The sequence below is a fragment of the Nanorana parkeri genome, unplaced genomic scaffold, assembly GCF_000935625.1.
Source record: "Nanorana parkeri isolate BGI_ZX_2015 unplaced genomic scaffold, ASM93562v1 scaffold1659, whole genome shotgun sequence".
Taxonomy (NCBI): domain Eukaryota; kingdom Metazoa; phylum Chordata; class Amphibia; order Anura; family Dicroglossidae; genus Nanorana; species Nanorana parkeri.
The window spans coordinates 298,969-322,076 of record NW_017307927.1 but is presented as its reverse complement, the minus strand read 5'-3'; the positions used below and the strand labels follow the sequence as shown (position 1 = coordinate 322,076).

The 23,108-nt window shown below is 39.8% G+C and overlaps 1 protein-coding gene across 1 annotated transcript in view; it reads left to right on the top strand.

The window, feature by feature from the left end:
- TMEM184B (transmembrane protein 184B) overlaps nt 1–18,957 on the top strand; it is a 23,059-nt gene extending 4,102 nt beyond the window's left edge. Inside the window, exons 2-7 of the mRNA XM_018571044.1 lie at nt 357–432; nt 3,926–4,017; nt 8,040–8,209; nt 10,435–10,629; nt 16,838–16,861; nt 18,600–18,957. Coding sequence (XP_018426546.1) covers nt 357–432; nt 3,926–4,017; nt 8,040–8,209; nt 10,435–10,629; nt 16,838–16,861; nt 18,600–18,838 — 796 coding nt within the window. The 3' untranslated portion in view covers nt 18,839–18,957. The remainder of the gene's footprint in view (nt 1–356; nt 433–3,925; nt 4,018–8,039; nt 8,210–10,434; nt 10,630–16,837; nt 16,862–18,599) is intronic.
- Nucleotides 18,958–23,108: the final 4,151 nt, after the last annotated feature.

Genomic DNA, 23,108 nt, shown 5'->3' with positions numbered 1-23,108 from the left:
TGAGGATTTACAATCTAAAATGGGGGCGGGGGGGGCAAGTGATGCATGGGGGGAAGGTTGGATAGTTGTGTTATCAATCTCAAGGGAAAAGTACAGATTTTTTTAAGGAATGTTGTAGAATGCAGAGTTGAGACGACACAGAAAATTGCCACGTCAGAAAAGAGTCTGTGGGTTGGTTACTTATGGAATTTGGATAATTAGCAGACTGCCAGGCACCAAGCATTTTCAGGAGGTCAGCAATGACTGCCCTCATATTTATGTTAGAAGACTTTTTTATTAATGTTCTGTTAAAATTGTGGTGTTATGATACCGGTGTCGAGTTTAACGTTTCTAATTTTTTTCTGCCACCTCAACAGATCCAGCTGCATGTATGGGACATGCTGCCTATGGGGAAAGACCTATTCCATAGGCTTCTTGCGGTTCTGTAAACAGGTATGTTGCTTTAGGGCACCATTTATTTTTTTGCTCTGTTCACCTAAAATTCTTACACTTAATACATCATGAAGTACTGTTGACCATGTTAATACTAGAATGTCTATACATGCTGTAGCATTGGCAGTTATTTTTTCTCTTTGAAAATGTCTAATGTCAGAGATCATCAGCATGCACGGCATCTACTATTGTTGGCCCTTTTCTTACTATGTTTATTTCACTTTTGCCTTACTAATATCAAACCATTACACTAATATCCAGTACCTGTAGATGGGCAATTGTACACTGGGTACACAAATCAACAAAAAGAGGTATGGTAGAATAAAGGCGGTTTAACAGAATTTAGAATCGCAAACCTATATCAAATAGTGAGTCACGTTAGTCTTTTTATTTTGTATAAGACAGAACTCCTAAGGGCCTATGACTTTGAGCTTGTATTGATGGGAAAATGTAGCTTGTTTTTAGGTGTATTCTGCATTTGAGATAATTTTGAGACGTTTCTTAGATCATTCACAGTTCATTGACAGGTTGATTTAACCTGCAGTTAACCTTCTTAACTGCATTTGACTTCTTTCTAAGCTCCACCAACCTGCTTTGAGTGCGTTTTTGTTTTCTCATGGACTGGTATGGCAAGAAGCAAGCTATGATGCGAATAAAAGGCCTTTGATGCATGCCCTAAGGATTGGAAAGTTGCTCTGGTTAATCATAGCAACAGGCAACTTGAGATGTTGGCTCTAAGCGCCCATTCACACTAGCTGAGCGCATGAACGTGTGGTGTCTTTGGGTGCATTTTGCTGCTTTTCTGTTACATGTGAGCATAAGAGATTGACATGTCATATGTGTTTTGCTTTATTACAATTCTTTGGACGGTGTTGGACCTCTTCTAATTTAGCAGACAATATTATGCAGCTGGCAATGTGGAATATTCAACTTTTTGCCATGAGAACACTTTGGATAATTGAATCCACTTTAAATTCAGGCTTAGGGGTGTAATATCATATGGTTTATGTCATGGTGGTGATTATGAATTTGTGCAGTAAATGCTTCGAAGTAAAGCTATTTTGAATTTACACATTACACGCTTGCAGTTAATGTTTCATAAAGTACTATCATTAGTAATAAGCTTAAGCAACTAAAAATAGACATTCCAGGAATCAATGTTGTCTGGTCAGGATGTATATGTTGTAATTTATTTATCCTTGTGGCTAGAGTTATGTCATGGATTAGCTGCGAAAATTGGTTTATAGGAATTACATTGTTAGATCCATGCCTTGCTGTTTTAATAGCCTGATATGCTTCAATTTATCTACCAATCTAATAACAGTGAATAGAATATTGCATGTGTTTTTTCCTCATCAGACAGTACAGGACACAGGCTTTTTTAATCATAGACCCTGGGTTTTATGCAGCCGCCTTCAGGTGATTGGACACTGGCAAACAGAGTTGTAGGACAGTCCATATAACCGCTCCCACTCCTAGAAATCTGCAGTATTTTGCTAGTGTCCTTAGGTGAAGAACGACCTCTCTAAATCTACTTATAACCTATATGAAGAGGGCTCTCTCCTCAACTTGGCTGCAGCTAAGCCACTGAGGCTGTGATCTTGCGGTTTCCAGATCAGTGCTTCCTGACGAGCCTTGGGGATCATGCCCGATCCCCTGCCGTGTCGAAAATGTGGGGCTAGCCTGCAATGTTGCATAGGCACTGAACTCTGCATTAGGCACTTACCCTTGGTAGAACAGTACAGCATGTTGCAGTTAACCATAAGGGTGCTCTACAGGTCCACCTGTTTGGGGAAGCCCTGTCCCTAAAGAAACCCTCTATGGAGGAGCGGTATGCCCTCCCAAATTGGGTAAAGTGGGAAGTCTACAAATATCCCCTGTGATGGATCTTTAAAACTAATGCGGTGGTGGATTTGGCCCCCATAAGACCTAAAGATCTGGTCCCACTGTTTGGTGTCCCTGGACCCCTGCTTTTAGACGGGTGGGCAGTGTGATTTCTGCCTCAGGAGCAGTGTGTTGCACGGCATCTGCAACATATTAAATGTGTCCTGGGTGCCATGCAACACTTTTCTCATTGCAGAATGGGTCCTGTCCTAGTGGCCATGCGGCTCTGCAACACATTCGGGGGGGGGTGTGTGGTTTCCTAACTTCCCTCAGGCTACGCCAGCCATTAAGAGCACATTCTGCCTTGAAGCTCCTGCACTCTTCAATGTAATTGTTTTGATTGCCTAGGCGGAATGCTTTCAAGGGATTTACTCCAATCCATAAAGGTTCCAAAACCCGGTGGGGGTGTTAGCCCCATTCTAGATCTGAAAGTTTTCAACACCTTTTTTTGGGTCCAAAATTCCATAAAGAGTTGGCCAGCTCTGTAATTGCATCACTGCCCAAAGGGGAGTTCTTGCCATCGATAGACATCAAGGTTGTACTTGCATATCCCCATCTTTCTTGCACTTCAGGTTTGTGGCCCTTTCATCTGTTGATTGCACCAAACTAATTGACATTCAAAAAAATGTTCTGCAAACAACTTCTTTTGTACGTAATTCCAACTCTGTGTACCCTACCTTACTGGGTGATCAGGCTTCTTCTAATACCAACTTCAGGTCCTTTAGGCAGCTCTTTGAGCTGCAGGCAGTCTCTAGTTATGTTTTTTGTGTGGGCCTGTTAGTATTTTGTTGCTGTTGAACTGCTTTCGGGCAGTTTGTGAATCCCTGTTTCCATCAATGAACAAAAAAATAATTTTTTTTTTTTTTTTTACTCACTGTAAAATCTATTTCTTGGAGTTAAATGATGGGGTACTTCTATGTGTTTGGATTTATGCTCTTGTACTGCTTTTCCGCAAAACTAAGGCTTGCTGGGAGTAGGAGAAGTTATACTTGTCTGGCCCCAATTTGTTTTGTTTGCCAGTGTGCAATTCTGGGAAGTTGGCAATATATTTGAATTTCTTGTCCCTCAACGAACTCCCAAAAATGTATTTTACGGTAGGTAAACACTTTTTTCCATTATACGAGATCCTTCAGATTTACCAACAGCTATTATGGTAAAGCTAGCTTAATTATGGTAAGCATAAATCCCCAGCCCACTCCTTAACATTACCTAGAAGGGGAACACTTCAGTTTTGCAATTTTCAGAAAAGAGTAAAAAAAAAGGTAAGCAGCAATTTTTCAATATCAAGTTATGCTATGTGAATGGGAGCATGTAACAAATATAAAGTAAAGGTTATCCCAGTTTTACTTCAGAGGTAGAAATACACTTTAAGGTAGCCTCTGTGCAGTTTTTTCATTATATTCCGTCTACTCTTACATTTAAAATGTATTTCAATTCTGTTTTCCCCCCTTATGTTGCAGTTTACACCTATTAAAAGAAATGTGCAGCTGTACACAAATGAAGGAAAATTGCAATGACAATAAAGATATCCCAGAACAAAAAATTAAACCATTAAGTGTTTTTGTTTTCATGTTATCGGAATAAACAGTATTGTGTTTCCCGTTTGCAGGCAACTCTGCAGTTTTGTGTGGTCAAACCTCTGATGGCGATCATCACTGTAATACTTCAAGCTTTTGGCAAATATCGGGATGGTGATTTTAAGTAAGTCATGAGTGTATAATACCTGACCTGCTCTGTAATTCATGATTTACCTGCTGGAGGTGATTAACAAAGGTCCACAACATTTAGATCTGTGTGTAATCTACCTGTGCTTCCTTGAAAGTGTATAGTAGGCATATTCATTAGAAAGTACGTGAAATGTGAATCTTATGAATATTTGAAGAAGACCTACACAATAAAATAAATACAGTAAACTCTGTTATTCAGCTAACCGGACCTCTCATCTAACCGGCAAAAAAAAAAAATCCCCTTGTGTACTCATTGTTTTGCCGATCTCCCACCTTCTAGGAGAGTGAGGGCAGGCTCTGGAGCATGGAAAGGTACAGGAACGAGCCGAAAAGTGCTGGATTATCCTGGGAATGAGTGTCTGAATGGATCATTCAGACACTCATTCCCAGGATAATCCAGCACTTTTTAGGATCTAGAAACGGGTGTCTGATCGATCGTTTGTGAAAGGGCTGTGTTATCCTGTGAGCAAGCGCCACCTAGTAATCCCTCCCAGTACTGCAGTTTATTGCTAGTGGTTTGGAGTACAATATGCTATTATGGTGTGGTATAGCATTTGTTGAACCCATTTTTAATAGTCACTCAAACAGCCAGAAGCTACATTTATCCGGAATCTACCAATCTTTGTGGATGCCAGATAACGGGGAGTTTACTGTACAAAGCTTAAATTCTAAAGCAAAGAAAAAATGCAGTTGCTAAATCCATGGCAAGAAAAGAGCACTAAAATAGTGTTGCAGTATGTGTAGAGGTCAGGTAATACTATTATGCTATTCTGTTTTAAGGATGATCTTACATAGTTACATAGTATTTGAGGTTGAATAAAGACATTAGTCCATCAAGTCCAACCTATTAGGATCTCATTCTAGGAGTACCCGTACCCCTGTATATTACGGTCCCTTAAGAAATCGTCCAAAAGTTTCTTGAACAATTCCACATTATTTGCTGAAATCACCGCCTGTGATTAGCAATCTTCAATTGCTACTCGGTATTCTAGTTTGAAGGGTGTATTCTAGGTAAATTCTAGGGAACTTTCCATAGGAAAACGGGCATCCAGCAAGCAATTAAGCCTGCTATATTGAAAGTTTACACACATAGCTAACTTCTTTTTACATTTCAGTTTTAACTCCACATGCGTTATGCTAATATAATATGTAACGGGAATGAAAGAGGCTCTGTAAAGCTCCATCTTCACATGGACTTCAAATAAAGCATGAGGAGAAGTTAATTGTGACTATTTGATCTCTTTTTTGTATGGCATATTGCTGATTATACATCTGGATTTATTTTGTTACTTTCCACACTTTGAGTGGAAGTACCATACTAAAGGCTATTAAGCCAAACTTCAAGTGAAATGCATACAACTGTGGATACAGTTTGTTGGTAACCTTCACAAAAAAGAACAAATTTTCACTGAAATAACTTCCATGAAACTGCCATAAGTAATTGGTGTCTATCACTGTTCCATATTTTTAAAAAAAATCAGACTTTTGATTCAAAGGTGTATTATAAAAAAATACAAGCAAAGTTGGGCAAACAAAAACGATGGGAACCTTAACATAATATTTTGTTGCACAAGCTTTAGATGCTATTGCTGCAAACAAGTGATGTGTGCAGCTCTCAATGAGACCTCGGCATTTTCCGTCAGGTAGTTTGTCCCACTCTTGAACAAACTGCTTTAGCTGTCGCTGGTTTGAAGTCTCGCACTCGCCACTATAGGAGCTACTGTAATGTTCAGGTTATTTTGTACCGCTGCAGAGGTGACCCGTCCAATCCCAGGACATACCTTGTGGGGTTTAACAGGTTTTAATAAAAGGCAAAAGCACTTTTTAAATCGAAAAAACGAAATTACAAAATGGCACTTGAAAATACACATTTAATCGCTAATACAGAGAATGGAAATGGAAACACACCTACAGTGTATACGAGTAAAGACAACAGTATACTGAAAATTAACTATCCGCGTATATAACTATGATATCGAAGACAAAGTTACCCAACTAATGGTAACTAAATAACCCCCTATTCTACTGGCCAATAGTGCTATCTTGGGTTCTGCTGTTATTAGGGCCCTCAGTTGGAGCACTCTAAACTTTGTAAACCAATGAGGTAGTGGAATGCTCCCAAAGAAAAGTGTTCACAGCAATTCCACTGGGCAGAATTTTCCTATGGAACAAGAAATAGGGAGTCAATGGCTGAGGCCTCTCACCACAGTAGATGATCCCCAAGGCTCAGGCAGTCCCATGCAGGCCAAAGAAAGGGTCCCCCCTCTCAAACTCACGTCCAGCAGCTCTCTGGCAGTCTCCCAGATGGACAGGATGACACTAAGCTGATAAGCGGTAAAAGCTTTTAAAGCGTGGCATATGGCCAATTTTAGGCATGGTAGTTTTTTGTGGTTTCGCCGGCACACACCATTTTAAAGCTTGACATGTTTGTTTGTTTTTAATCCAACGTGACCCCATCTTTTGTTTTACTAAACAATTGGATAAGGTTTCATAACGTAGGGAAAACAGGGTTTTGTTGCAAAAGTTTCAGAAATATTTTAATTATATAGTAAAAGGGACTGTAATTCAGTCCCTTTTGTTATTTGCCTGCAAATGCAGCAGGACTGGTGCATGCTTCCATGCAAACTACAGGCTTGGATGTGGTGGGCAGAATTGCAGATGCATATAATAAGGTGAATCAAAAAAGCACTGCAGTGAAGCTCATTGAATTATACAGAAGTCATAATTCACATTCAAGTTGCAGCACCAATATCTCTGCCTGTTGAGAGAGCTTAGCAAAACTGCAGGTATATGTATTAAAGGTATGTGCCCCTTTTGTATAATGTATATGTGTGTTTTACAATCAGTCAAAGCAGATAACCGTAGGATACAATAATTATGTAAAAATGCCATTCAGCAGATTGTGTAAGTTTGGCTTCCACTATAATGTTTGCATTGATTGCAAATGAAAATTAATTCAGCCTCTCCAGTTACTGGAAAAAACTAAATATCTTATGAGGGTTGGAAGAGTAGTAGTTATACCTTTTAAAAACCTCACATACTGGTAGATTTACAGCAGTGAGCAGAGGTATTTCTGATGCAAATACCCCATAATATCTGCAAATTTAATTGACATGCCCTGTATTGGCAAGTGTTTGGATAACCCTAATCTTTCCATTTGGTGCTTTAAAAAAGCCACAGTTCTTATGCCCTGCACTTTATTTACCCCTGCGTGAGCAAAGTAAAGGGCCACTTACACCATCATCTGTTAGTATTATCTATGTACAATCTCTTACATTTTCCTACAGTTGTGTAATGCTAGGGCAAACTAAACTTTGCATTCAGTGTATATCCACTTAGGTAGGCCCTTGCCGTATATACTAGTGAATTTAATGCTGACCACATTCATTATCTTATGGTACCATTTTTTAGATTTACAAACAGTATTAGGCTATATCCTTATTGGTTGTAAATTGAATAGATAGTTTAAATAGGCGCTCACACCCCATGATTGTTGGTAAATCTAAAGGACACTGTACAATAAAATTGTGTATGTATGCAGCTTAAATAAGATTGCAATACATGACCAGCTTTTTGGTGGACATACGTATAGCACTTCACCGTCAAAAAAACATTTTGATTGCGATTTTGGTGGACATGCGTATAGCAGTTCACCGTAAAAAAAATGTGATTGCTATAACAGTCACGTCAATTCAACCTACTGCCAATATTTTCTTTGTAAACCATGAAACAATCTCAACTGGTGGTAGGTTATCTTGATCTTTTCAGTTTTTGCGCCTGAAAGTAGTCGAACATTTAGTCAGCGTTCCATAGCAAAAGTAACCAATTGGACTAACACAACCTACCAAATCCAAAAATGTTGTTATAAGAAAGAAATTGTTGCTGTCAGGTTGTCTTGAAATGATAATAAAATGATTTGAAATTAGTTTTTCCTCTTAAAAGTTAAACATTTTACAAGCTGAGCAGAATTTCAAGCTGTCTTGTTTGTCATTGCAGCGTGGCCAGTGGTTACCTCTATGTAACAATTATTTACAACATCTCAGTCAGCCTTGCACTCTATGCTCTGTTTCTCTTCTACTTTGCAACACGAGAGCTTCTTAGTCCCTACAGCCCTGTGCTCAAGTTCTTCATGGTGAAGTCAGTCATCTTCCTTTCCTTCTGGCAAGGTGAGATTCCCCATCTTAACGTTGTATGTGTTTGGAGGAACAGCTTCAGAGTAATCTTTGTGCAGGGGAATAAACACGGGGTCATACCAGCGACAGATGGCTGCATTTGGGCATGTTCACTTGTGTCAGCACTATCCAGTTTCTCCAGGGAAGTTTAACAATCTATTTTTATTCCCTAGAAAGTTCATTTTAGAGGGCACATGTCAGGCATGTGACTGTTTTTAGTTAAAAGAAAACATTTGTCTGTGAAAATTAGATGTTTGATCTTATAAAGTACAAACAAATTTAGTTTAATTTTAAGAATTCTGTGTTACAGGACCACTATCCTGGAATAAATATATGGGGTTTTTTTTGTTTTTATTTCTTATACCTTTATTCACATTTTGCTCCACATTCTCTTTTACATGCAAACCAAGCTGTCAAGTAAAAGTGCTGATTTGGGGCAAACCATAACACTGCCGAAAGCTTACAAGAATGCTGGACAGGGATGTGTCCCATCCCTTGTCACTGTCACTATTGAATGTCTGGATACCTTGGTCTGCATGTAACTGTAAATAAAGGCATGGCAATCCTATACTGAAGATTATTATGGCATGTATTAAAACATATAGTGCTCACAATATACTAGGCTGGCTGAGGTCTGGGTAACATGTACTGGGTCAGACAATGACTCAATGACTGTTACAAACATGGTCTGATACATATAGAACATCCTTAACCTCTCATTTGATAGATCTTTCCTTCATCTCCCCATGCAACTGTAGTGATATATTGAAAGGAGAACTAGGGATTTTCCCCATAGTTCTCCTAAGGGTAACGGGAGGACACAAACTAGCATCCTCCCGTCACCCTAAGCTCAGTATACCGCGAGCTACAGCTCTCGGTATACTGAGACGCCACAGCTGAAACGGATCCCGACAATTATGTCTGGGTCCGCCCAGCTGCGTGAGTGACAATTGGCTCTAGAGGCAGAGCCAGCTGTACCCGCCCCCTCCTCCCGGGGGAATCCAGCCCCTCCCCTGTCATGGCTCTCTGCCATGACAGAATCGAGAAGTGAGCGAACGACGGGATGTGTTCGCTCACTTCCCGATTTACTGAGCCGACCTGTGACAGTTTCATTGTCACCGGTCGGCTAGTACTATGAGGATGAGTGAAAAGCACTCACCTCATAGTTCTCCTTTTAAAGGAATTTTATAAAAGGTCAGTGTTCAATTTTGCACTGGTGTCACCAACTAACCCAGTATTTTTTTTTTTTGCTCGCCAGTGAATACAGGATGATCCAGTAGTTATGTTAGTAGTGTAAAAGCTTCATTAAAAAACTAAATTTCCAACCAGCAGGCACCACAAAGTACTAAGTTTGACTAAGCATAGGTATATTTCTTCTACTTTCCCATGTAGAAATACTCAGGCTTGAAGATGGGTTACTGAGCAGTGGACTATGGGAGAGATGTGCCTGTTAATAGGAAGTTGGGGGTTCCTGGGGATACCAGCAGCTTTTTGATTGCATACTTTATGGTGCCTACTGTTCAGCAGCAGTTTTATTTTGCACACTATACAGGTACAACAGATTTACTTAAGAATGGAAATACAGAAAATTGTAAACACTGGTTACTAGCTGTAATGTGTTCTAAATGGATGTAGTTGTAAGGGATTTGCTCTCAATATATACTGTAAATAATACACTTTTAAGGTTTGCTATCGGTTCAGGTTTCTGTAGGAACATATTATACATAGAGACACGATTCAAGGTAAAAAAACACGCGACAAACGCGCGTTTCCGAGGGCTACCAGAAAACTTACATTGCATGCAGCATGTCCTACTGTTTCTTCCATCTTCTTTGGTTTGCGCCCAAGGTCACTGCCCCCACCTTTCCATTTGCAGGTGGCTCTGTTCTTTTGTGGGGTCCCATTGAGACACCCATTTGTGTGTGCTTCTGACACGCACAGGCAGCAGGAGCGGGCTGGACTGGGTGCACATGCATGGGGGGGGGGGGGTCAGGGGGACTTTTAAAGAAGTGATGAGTGGGCACTCCCAGCCGGTGGTTTGGGGAAGCGGCTCACAGGAATCCAGAGGCTGTGGTGGTAAAGATTCCAATTGTACATTGTGTTTCTGAACTTCTTCTTCAAAAGCATTTGTCTCCTGCTCAACTGCTCTGTGCCAGTGTTTTTATGACGAAAAGCGCGATGCTTTAGTGCTACTTAATTTATCTCTTTGTTTGTTACAGGAATGCTTTTAGCTATACTGGAAAAGTGTGGTGCTATCCCAAAAATCGATTCTGCAGAGGTTACTGTGGGTGAAGGCACGGTTGCTGCCGGCTACCAGAATTTTATTATTTGTGTAGAGATGTTCTTTGCAGCCATAGCTCTACGTTACGCATTTACTTACAAAGTTTACTTAGACAAAAGGCTTGATGCGCAAGGTGAGTACAGCATTTATTTTTTTTAAAGCTCTCTCTATACTTCCAACCTTGTCTGGGAACTATTTGTATGCACTGGTCAGGGTCACCAGTGTCATGTAAGTTCACTATGCTTGAAAACAGTGTTAATTTAGTCAAAAAATTGTTGGTTTTTTTCGTCATCTGCATGTTTTTAAGTGACGAAAATGAAAAGCAAATTCTCCAGGATTTTCATTAACAATGAGCTGGACTATTGCATTTGGACTTCCGGTTCCCTGAGCTTTTCCTCTTCCTGTAGTAGGGAGACGTGCACAACTGAATAATAACCTACTGATCTACCCAGCGGGACACCAGCTAACAAACACCTGCAGCACAAACTGTACAGACATGTCAACGTCGGGGAGAAAGAGAAGATGTATGGGTGCATTTTTCATTTGATAATGAGAACAAGACCCTTTGTAAACCATGTGGAGCAATAATCGGAAGTCATAATAGGTTAGCGGTTAGAGGTTTACTCCAGAATTATATAGTGAGGAGAATTTATCAAAACTGGAGCAGACAAAATCTGGACCAACTGTGCACTGCAACTAATCAGCTTCTATCTTTCATTTTCAAATCTTAACTGAAGAGAGACGCTGATTGGTTGCCAAGGGCAACCAATCAGCTCCATATTTTGTCCAGTTTTGATAAATTCCCCTCAATGAGTTTTGAAATTCTAGAGACTTGCTTTAGGCCTGGTTCACACCTGGGTTCACACCTTCCGTCCTATGGGTATGGTTCACACCTGGACATATTACAGGCCGTATGAACGCGCTACAAAATGCCCTATGCCCAAAGAAGTACAGGAGCTTCTTTGGGGCGTATTTGCCGCGTGTATCCATTGGGATACAGCCAGGTAGCCCTCGGAAACGCGCGTTTGTCGCGCATTTTTTTACCTTGAATCGTGGTAATGCGCGGCACGAAACGATCGACAAACACGCATATTCAATACGCATAGGTGTGAACCCAGCCTTAAATAATGCATTACACTTTAAATAAACCCATTAGATTTGGTTGACTAAAACTAAAATGATTAAAACCAAAATGAACGCTGCTCGGAAAGAAATTTGGAATCCCACGTTTTCTGCAATAATGGCAGCTTGGTTTGGATGAGTGTGCCAGAATTACATTGCATATATTTTAGATCTGGGTTAATAAAAAGTGAGTAGAAACTAGTCACCTGGTACGAATGACTGATGTGTGTACTATGAAAGTGAATGTGACTGTATAAACTAAGTTTTTCTTAGTCCTTTCACAGTGGTCTGTCCTTATAGAAGACTTGCGACTGAAATTTGAGGATTGTGTTTATCTGATAAGCTTCATTAACATACAATGGGCTAGCCACCCCAGACCCATCATCACCCCTCACAGCCCCTCCTAACATTTACATAGTTACATAGTATTTGGGGTTGAATAAAGACATACGTCCATCAAGTCCAACCCATATAGGTCAACGCATCATCTCATTCTTAGGGATACTGGATATTAGTGTACCTCAAGAAATTGTCCAAACGTTTCTTGAACAAATCTACACTCTTGGCTGAAATCACTGCCGATTGCAGTGAGTTCCAGACCTTAACTGCTCTTACTGTAAAGAACCCTCTTTGCCCATTGTGCTGGAATTTTTTCTCCACCAACTTTAGGTGGTGGCCTCTAGTTTTTGTAATGGAGTTAATCTCAAACAGTTTGTTGCCAATGTTGCTGTCACCATTGAACATCTTGTACATGAAAATCATATCCCCCCTTAATCTCCTTAATTCCAGCGTAAACATGTTTAAGGTGAGAAGCCTTGTCTCAGCTCTGGTCCTCCATTCCAGATTTGGCCGAACCAATGATCTATATAGATGCACAATTATAGACTTGTCCCTGCAATACATCCCCTTCTTAATACAGGACAAGACCCTGCTAGCTTTGTTTACCGCAGCTTGGCACTGCAAGCTACCATTCAGTTTGTGGTCTACAATGACCCCCAAATCTTTTTCTATTTCTGACTTCCCTAGCGGCATACCCATGATTGTATAGCCTATTTGTTTATTTTTATGTCCAAAGTACATTACTTTGCATTTATCGACATTAAACCTCATCTGCCATAGTATTGCCCACTCCCCTATTTTATCCAGTTCCTCCTGCAATGTTATATTGTCACGATCCGTTTCTAGTACCCTCCCTATTTTTGTATCGTCTGCAAACACGGAAACATGGCTATTTATTCCCTCCCCGATGTCATTAATGAATAGGTTGAACAGTATCGGACCCAGCACAGATCCTTGAGGCACACCGCTCATTACACTAGCCCAGTCCGAAAAGGTGCCATTTACAGATACTCTCTGGACACGTTCCCGTAGCCAGTTCTCTATCCACGTACACACCACCTCATCTATGCCCATAGCCCTCAGCTTGTGAAGTAAGCGCTTGTGTGGTACCGTATCAAATGCCTTTGAGAAATCCAGGTATACCACATCTACCGGCTTCCCTCCATCCATATCTCTGCTTACCCCCTCATAAAAAGTTAGCAAGTTAGTCAGGCAGGAACGGTCTTTCCTGAACCCATGCTGATTGTCATTAACTATGCCCTTATCCTTAACAAATTTTACCAAATAGTCCTTAATTATACCTTCTAACAGTTTACAAACTACCGATGTTAGACTGACCGGCCTATAGTTCCCTGGTTGGCATCTAGCCCCCTTTTTGAATATTGGAACTACCGTAGCCTTCCGCCAATCACATGGTACCCTACCAGTCACTAAGGATTCCTTAAAAATTAGGAATAATGGTCTTGTTATAACCTGGCTTAATTCCTTAAGTACCTTGGGGTGAAGGTTATCTGGTCAAAGAGATTTTAAGCCTTAAAACCCTAACCCAAGTAAATTATTATTTTTTTTATTATTTTATCTTATGCTATGTGCTTGGGAACATGTAACAGTTATAAAATAGGTGTTATCCCAATTTGGCTTGGAAAGTGGAAATACACAAATTTTTAAGGTTCATTTTTTAAGTTTTTGTAGTTAATTTGGTGCAAACTGAGAAATTATTTGCATTTTAATAGCTTATTAAATACAGTAGTACATAAAATGCAGGTACGTGCACAAAGACCACAGCTTTACTAACATTTACAGGTAGGGCTGCAACAACTAATCAACTATAATCGATTATTGAAAAAGTTGTCAACTTTTTCAATCATCGATTAATCGGCTACCAATTGGTTGGCCCTGTTCACGGCTCCACACACACTGCGCGCCACACCTCCTCCCCACCTCACGCTCGCCGCTGCCAGATCCGCCCGCATCCATGCTCCACACGCCGCACCTCTTACCTGCCTCACGCTCACCGCCCGCCCAAATCCATGATCGGCACAGGGACGCGGGGAGAAGTAAGGTGGAGCAGGTGTGGGCGGATGACAGCCGCCGATAGACAGGCCCGATCTCAGAAACAAGTTGCTGGAAGACTGCTCAGGTAAGCCTGCACTTTCCCACACATGGTGCTCTATAATGTATTGCTGGGATTTGTATTCCTCTATAGCTGATGGTACATTGTGCTGTATATTATACCATCAGCTATAGAGGACTACAAATCCCAGCAATACATTGTACACTGTATGTATAATGTATTGCTGGGGTTTGTTGTATTCCTATATAGCTGGTGGTATTCTGCATTGCGCTGTATAGAGGATTGCAAATCAAGGAATAGTACATTATACAGCGCAATGCAGAATACCACCAGCTATAGAGTACAACAAATCCCAGCAATAGTACATTATACAGCGCAATGCAGAATACCACCAGCTATAGAGGACTACAAAACCCAGCAATAGTACATTACACAGCGCAATGCAGAATACCGCCAGCTATAATGTACTATTGCTGGGATTTGTTGTATTCCTCTATATCTGGTGGTATTCTGCATTGTGCTGTATAATGTATTGCTGGGATTTGTAGTCCTCCATAGCCGGTGCCATTCTGCATTCATTGCTGTATTATTTTACACTTTTCATTTCACTATATTGCACACCACACTTTTTTTTTTTTTTTTTCTCCCATCGCTCCAAGCTTGCTCCTGTGATGGAGTGCAATCTCAATACAAACTAGTAGTCCCATCACTGGAGCCATTTTTTAAAATATATTTTATTTTTATCCGATTAACCGATTAATCGAACTTAATAATCGGCTAACTAATCGATTTTGAAAATAATCGTTAGCTGCAGCTCTATTTACATGGCTATTCATTAAAGGGTGAAGAGTTTGGAGAAAGCAGGAGAAGTGAACAATCTAAGACAAAATAGCTGAACTGGAAAGTGAGCTGAATTAGAGAATTTTTCCAAATCAGCAATGTTGTCCTCGATTCCTGACTTCTAACTCTTCACCCTTTTGTGAATAAACCTGTGACTTTCTTGCCTTTTGCTCACCATGTTCCCTAGTAGTGAGTGGCTTGAGTATTCCTAATTAAAAAGATGCGGTACTCGTGTGTACAGAAAAAGCCCTAAAATAGTATTCTAAATACTGTGGACATACCCCATACAATGGTCTTTCTCCCCTGCCACCAGGGCCAGATTTACTCTCCCTGCTGCCCCAAGGCCAGGTTCTGCGCACAATTTTTAAATTTTTTTACATTTTTAGCTCATCGTTTACTTTTTTATCTTTTATTAATTTTTTTCATCGTATTTATTTTTTAGAATTATTTTTTTTCTTATTTTTTACTTTTTTAATCACCTTTTTATTTTATTATTTTTTTTTTATTTTTATCATTTTTTTTCCCTTCACTTTATTGCTATCACACAGGAGCTGGCTAACAAGCCCCTGTGTGATAACCTTTGGAGGTGACAGGTTCTCTTTATTGAACCTGTCACCTCCAATACAGGGGTTCTAGCACAGTACTTTGACAGCTGTAGCTCTCCACTCTCACTGTATACACGAGCGGCAGGGTTAGTTTTTAATCTTGCCGCTTTGCTCCACACTTTGGCGGCCAGTGAGGAGTGACTCGGCGGCCAGGGGAGGACGAAACCAGAGGAGAGAGGTAGGTGCGGGGGGAGGACGGACAAGCTGCATACATTCTACACTTGATCGCGGGCGACATCGCCATGATCACTTGTAAACGAACAAGCGGCTTCCCCACACTACATTTAGTCCTGCCTTCCGAAAGCAGAACTAAATTAGAAGGCAACTTACCGCCCAGAACTTTATGTTCCGGGCGTTGGGGGATTCCACACCGCTGCCGCCCCGAGGCGTGGCCTTGTGGGGAATCCGGGCCTGCCTGCCACGACTGCTGTACCTGGTGATATCACTGGCAGCAGTGTCTTCTGCAGGAGTGCAGCCAGTAACTGCTTTGTAAATTAAGCTGGCAAATTACAAAATGCAGTTTTAACATTTTAGCTACAACAATGCACACTCTTTTAAAACTAGCACAGGTTAATCTTGATGTTTTCTTCTGGCATTGTCTTTAAATAGAATTTAAAATCATTTTGCAAGTCAGTATTGTCAAACAAAATGAACTCCCAAAAACATGAAGTTTTGTGTCTAACAAATAATCTTTCACAATAATTTCTAAGTTAGACATGTTTCCAGTTCTTCAGTAATGGTGAATTTCTGCCACCTAGTGGCTGCCATCAGATTTACTTTCAATTTGTATTCGCCGCAAGCTGTCTTTTCTCACATAACTTTCAGCATTATTGGAAACATCTAGCTTTTACTACATTAGCCTGCAAACATTGTTGTAGTTTTATTATTATTATCCACAGTTTTTGTTCTGCTATATACATCATTGAGAAGATATTTCATAACTCCTGTCATGTGCTAATAATTTGGTGGGTGAATTATGTTTGAATATTGCAGCATTTTTATCTGGGACCAATTGCAAGTTTAGAGGAATTAAATCTGTTTCAGCTGCTGCGCTAATGTCTTTTTAATCCGAGGGACTATGCAAGGTATTTGTTTTCTAGAATGTGTGCCGGCAGCTTGATACTTTGCAGTGTTTTGGAGGAGAAACAGTGCTGAGTCATCTCACCGTGTGCACTGCTGATGAGAACATGTGGCTGTTGTGATCAGGCTGTTCACATGTATGACTCATCAACATATGATCTATGAATGCTGCTATCTCTGAATGCTTCTTCTTAAAGGTCACTGTGTAACCTCTCTATATTTCTTGATCTGTCCTTTCTCTCTTTTATTTCCCTTGCTTTTGCCCTGGTTATTTGCTGCAGCTGTTCCAACCTACGGTCCATATGGTAGGTATTGCCCTGTCTGCTTCACCTATCTAGCCATTTTACATCTGCATTTTTAAATAGTATTTAGCTTATTCGCCTTCTTGTTGACCATCTCACTGCATTAGGCCTGCAGCGAACCGCTCTTGAAATAATACATTTACATCCATTTTTAACACATTCCTCTTCCCCACCAGTTTTAATATGCTTCTACATTTTCTTTGCATGGCTCAGTCACACTTTTTGGATGCTATTAAAAACAAGGCTCGGTGCCTAAATTTGTTTGGCTTTAGGTTTTTAGGTCCTTTTGTGTAGGTAGATCCCACACTAGAATCACAAGCACAGATGATTTGTACTCTTACTTGTTTTTGTAAATATTAGCACATCTGAAACTCCAATATGTACCTAGCCCTATTTTACCATATAATGCATTCCCACAAATTTATGTGTGCTAAAACATTCAATTGTTTTAGAGATCAGCCAACTGTGGCTATGTAGTGTGGTGGCCAGACATAGCTGAGTGGTAGACGGCAATATGGAGCTCCCTAGAATAAACGTAAGCTTCCTATTTAATTTCTGTCCTCCACCTGTAATCAGAAATTACACCACCTGCCTCCCTGCCCCACCAGCTGTAAGTCCAAAGTGAAGCCCTGAAAGCAAATATTTCTACTCTAGTATCCGCCTAGTATCGACCTTAATGCTTTCACATGATCTCTTTTAAACAGGACATTCCAGTGATATCTGATCAATAACTGGCCACTTTGTAACTCCAGAGCATTGGTTTCTGCAGCCAACAATGTATTTGAGGGCTTCTGGTACTTGTGATTAAGTTAGCAGAATGAGTAAGATGAGGATTGATAATTTGAATATTGTTCTGCTTTAATTATCATTTTCATTTTTAGTATTTCAATTTACAGTGTTGTGTGCTGTGCAACCCATCTTCATTGGGGTTTTTATTAATATGACTACAGTAAAATGAAATTTGGTAGTTTGGGTTACTGAACTTTTTATATATTTACTCGATAAGGAAACATTCAAACTGCTCAATTAATGCAGAATTACTCATACTGTGTTCTGACACCAGTTAAGTGAAATTGGTAATAGACTGTTACACTTTCCATATTGCCCTGCTCTGTTCACTCTGTTCACTAAGACTGATTGTGTCTTAGAACCACAAGGATCATTAATATAGGAAACTAACAATCTGCAGTGGGCTTCACTTTATTCTTCCCTTTTAAAAAAAATATATATATTTTTATTAATTTTGCATTTATGACACATATAAACAGGGCATAGTGCCTTAAGGTACAATACAAGTATACAGTGCAGCATAACATATTCCGAAAATTACATAGTACGCAATCAGCATTCCCCCCCTGGCACATTAAGGATCCCTATCTACTCCATAAGCCTATCTGCTCTCCAAGAACTCTGGCTAGAATGGATATGTCATTAATTATAGCCTTGTAACCCCTTCCCTCAATGAGCATGTAGACGAGCCATCAACCAGCAGCAAGGGGAACCCCACATTCACAACCCACCTACCCAGTACCACCTCTCCTGGAAACTTTATTCTTCTCTTTACAGTTATTCTTGTAAAACATGTTGTTTCCCTTTGCCATGCAATAGGTAGATATGGAATTGTGTAATAAGTATACATTTGATATGTATATGGGATTGCTTCATGCTACTGATGTTTTCAGTTCTGAGAGTCTTAAAGTATGGATCAAGCTTTTAGAGTGTCTTTTGTGTTACTTTGCAGGGCGCTGTGCTCCCATGAAGAGCATTTCCAGCAGTTTGAAGGAGACCATGAATCCTCATGATATTGTTCAAGATGCCATACATAACTTCTCCCCAGCCTATCAGCAGTACACACAGCAATCCACTTTGGAGCAGGGCACAACCTGGCGCAATGGACAGATCATCTCTCGCTCTCAGAGTCTGTCAGGAGCTCGTGATACAGAGAAGACTCTACTCCTGAGCTCTGATGATGAATTCTAATCTAGAAGAAGAGACAGCCTAATTACCAGAAAAGGAAACCTAAAACAATAGCTTGGCTGAAAGACTATTTCACATTCTTTTAACCAAATCCTGCACAGATAATTCTTGAATTCTCAGTATACTCTGACCATTTTCTTCATGTTTCTTGCTGCCAATTTCTTATTATGTAGCAGTAATCAACGTACTCTGCTGCCTATTGAAATGCTGGAATTGTTAGGATTTACTTTTTGTTTATATTTAGTTGTAAGGTTTTGTGCGCTCTTCTCATGTGAACACTGGTAGATTATTTGTTTTTTATAGGAGGTAGAATGAAATAACACTCAGTGACTGAAATGCCAGTTTCTTATCTAGAATTGATTATCATTTTGTGACTAGGATGACCTGCAACAAACCTACATACTGGGATTAGTTGTCCATCATATAGTCTGATTTGCTGCTTCGTGTTCTGTGGCTTATAATGCTGACCAGGACATACCATCTGGCCTTTAGAGCGGTCATATTTGTTCAGTACTTGCGTTTTCAATTTTCCTTTGGTACATAATTTATTAACCAAGAAGTTTCTGAATACCCTCTGGAACATGCTTGCAGCATTCCTTTTGCTACCTGCCCTCTGGTGTCAAATCCATTTCTGTAGGGGACACCGGAAGCTTAGCTCAACACTTGGACTAATATGGGACAAGATCTCCCTGTCAGGATCCCAAAGAACAGCAGAGACATGCTGAAAGATTAAATCGTACCCCATGTTGCCTACAACTGGGTGCAAAAAAGATTATAATAAAGTTATTCTTTAAAAATACCTTACCTAAAAGAAACATGGAAGCAGGCATTGATGTCTTCTTTTGCAAATTGACAAGCTGTCATGTGGATACTGTTATTTCAGTAATTTAAATATAACATAGGACCTGTATTCAGATAAGGATTGATTACCTTTTATCTGACTTTCCTGATCAGAATACTTGCTCTAGGGCAGTGGTGCAGAAAGTTCTGAAGCCACATTTTTAAAAGAAGGTCAACAATGGCAGCCTTTTTGTTTCTCTAAGGTAAGGTTTATATTAAAATTGAACACTTAGGAAAACTTTTTATAGCACTGGAGGATGCAAAAATGATGATTTATAAGTGCCTTAATGTTTATTTTCTTTATAAGACTGCTCCAGCTCCAGTTGAATGTCTTCTACTTCAGGCTGCAGGCTTCAAAGAAGGACTCCAGCCACAGTTCGATGCCAAGTGACATCTAGAATTTTGCAAAGTCCATGTTCCCTGCTGATTTCAGAGCTCTAGCTGTCACTCAATGGCTGCTCTCTCACACAGAGCAGTGGTCCTTCCTTGGAGCCTGCCCTAGAGAAGTTTCTTCTGGTGCTTGGGACTCTTTAAAAAGAACATTCAGTAAGACATTTATAAATCATAGCTTTTTATATTCTCCATTAAAATAAAGTACCATTGAACCCTCAGAAAAACTACTAAAGTGAACAAGGTAAAAGTTCTGTTACTGGTTTGTCTTGTTCCTACGTTATGATTGCTGCTTCAGTAACCATTGATTGATTTTGGGTTTGTATGCTCCGATATCCAAAATCTAATAATCATTCTGTAATATTTAATTCTAGTCTTGTTATACATAGGTCAAGAACATCCTGTCTGTTGTTTCCATTTTTATCCATTGTTTAACTCACTGAAAAATATGGTAATTCGTGTTAAATTATGCATAACCTGATGGTTTATAAGGGTTGATATTTTAGACTTTATGAAGACTTCTTTTATTGTTTTTTTTTTTTGTGTGTGCTTTTCTTTGTCTTTTGGCCTCAGGGACCATCCTGCATATAACATTCTTTTTTAATGTAATGTGTAACTTGTAGCATATATATGACATCCATTGCCAGATGGGTTTATGGTAATCCAGGTAGGATGACACATCTCTGAAAACTGACCCTGCCCATAGACATAAACAGCAGTAAACAGACTTGCCTGTGTTCTTGGTAACCTTGTTTGAACTACATACACTGTTTTATGATTGGTAGCACTTCAGCCGCAGATCATCAAATGATCTTAAAGGAATTTTATATTTGGCCCCTGCTTCTTACCCAGGAGGGCATTTCCCCTTTAAGTACAATAGCACGATGACATACTCTTGCTCAGTAAGACAGTGCAAAGAACAAGCCTGTGTAACTAATCTGATTTCAGTTCCCTAATGTGAGTTGGTTAAAAGATTAATTCTGAGTTGCTTCTAGTTACTGCATTTTGCAGACTGTCGTTTACCTTGAATAAGCCAGATTGCAGCTCAACATTCAAAAACTAGCACTACATGGTTACTAGGATACTATCAGACTTGTATGCAAAGGTTTAGGCGCCCCTTTGAAATTGAAAGGTTAGAATAAGGTTTGTGCAATTACAACTTGATTTCTTAATTTAACAAATTGCAAAATTAAAATGTGGAAGGTGCAGTGACTGTATTCAGCAAAAAGAGAAGTAATCGTGCTTTACAAATTTCCAGGCATATGCCGTGTAGGTTTGGTTGCTGCAGAGGTTGTGTTTCACTAAAATCATCAAATGTAATTTAATTGGGGGTGGACAGATTTTTACACATGCCTGTATTCTGTTGTCACCAGTCATTGCAAAAAAGGCTGCTGCAGGAGAGAGGAGCTTCTTCATTGTACTGCATGGGCAGGTGAGAGTCGGGATCCAGTATTCACTGCTTTAAAGTGAATTTGTCACCTAACTTTTCAAGTAAAAATTCACTATGGAAACATCCATTCTATGACTCACACTAGTTCCAGTGCACTGTATGTTCAGAATAAGTATGTGATCCATGGAATGGCTGCTTTCATCAGAGGATGTTTTGCACTGTGTAGTAGCAGCCCACATGAATGACTTGCCATTGCCAGAACATGTGCTTTTTGCTAAGTCATATACAGTACATGTTCTGCACCGTTTTCGTTCTTCATTTTAAGTGCCAGTTAAAGCAAACCTCTTCGTCATTTAAATGTGTAAACGTTCTGCTTAAGCATTCCTCTGTCACTGTTAAAAAATTAGTTTCTATTTATTACTGGGGCCTGACTTTAGGGCCAAGCTCTGCCAACTGCCATTGCCCTGTCCTGGCCACTGAGTCTTTCTCAGGGGATTTACAATTCTTGGGGCATAACCCTAAAGTCAGAGAAATCGGGCCCCAGTAACAAAGATAAACTAGTTTCAAAGAGGAGGTTTTTCTGGCTAAAAGAGGTAATAGCAGGCATCTTGAGGTGTCTAGTTTTAAGCAAGACCTTTAACATTTTAAAATGGCTTAACAGGTTTGCTTTAAAAAAAAAAAAGATATTTTCTTTTTCAAAGTGGTGTGTATATAGCTCAAACAAGTGTTACCCCTGTGTCTAATAAACACCGGTGTCTACACGCTTCCATCGACTTTCTTCTCATTCTGATGGGCCAATGTGCAAGATTCATAATCATTTAAAGAGAATATTTCAGGATGTAAATGTTGGAACTGTAATTGCTGACGTGTTTTTTTGATGATGCAAACTTGAGGGTTTTTTCTATCTTTCTCATTCTTTCATCAGTTAGTGAATAGCTGACCCCGATTAACAATCTGTACATCACCGTATATTCACATTTTTGTTTCAGATTTATCTGCATTTAGGTTTTCACCAGAAAGTGTAAAAACAGATGTGCATGAGCATTCCAAAGCATGCACTTTAAAAACAAGTCAGCAGTGACAAATCTATTTCTATCCTGACAGCTTGCTTTTGAAACAAACCTGTGGTCATAAAAAGAAATATATATATTATGTATTATTACAAACCGTTTCATTATGCTGATTTTTATGCAGCATATACTGTACATCAGTCACTGCTCAAGGAGCTTGCAGTCTAAGATCCTTATCACACGTACATGCGTGCGCGCACACACGTACATCAATTTAAACAGGAGCTAATCATCCTACCAGTCTGGTACAATTATCCTAACAGTCTGGTACATAATGGCAGGTCCTACACAGTGCCCTAGAACCCCCTGAATTTCTCATGCAGATGTCAAATTTGTTAAAGTTGGCACAAAGGCACTTTATGTCCACATTCTAAATCCCAATGACTTGTCTCTTGATAGGTTTCTTAGGCCATGACATTGCAGTGGAGGAGGTATGTTGTAACTTACAGAATAATAATAGTTTCTTAGTTTGTTGAAGGTGGATTAGACAACCAACCAGTAAAACGGGAGGAATATTCAGGTATTGTCTGGGGCTCACCTTTCAACGGACGTGTTTTGGCTTCTAGCATATGCTGTTCTTTTT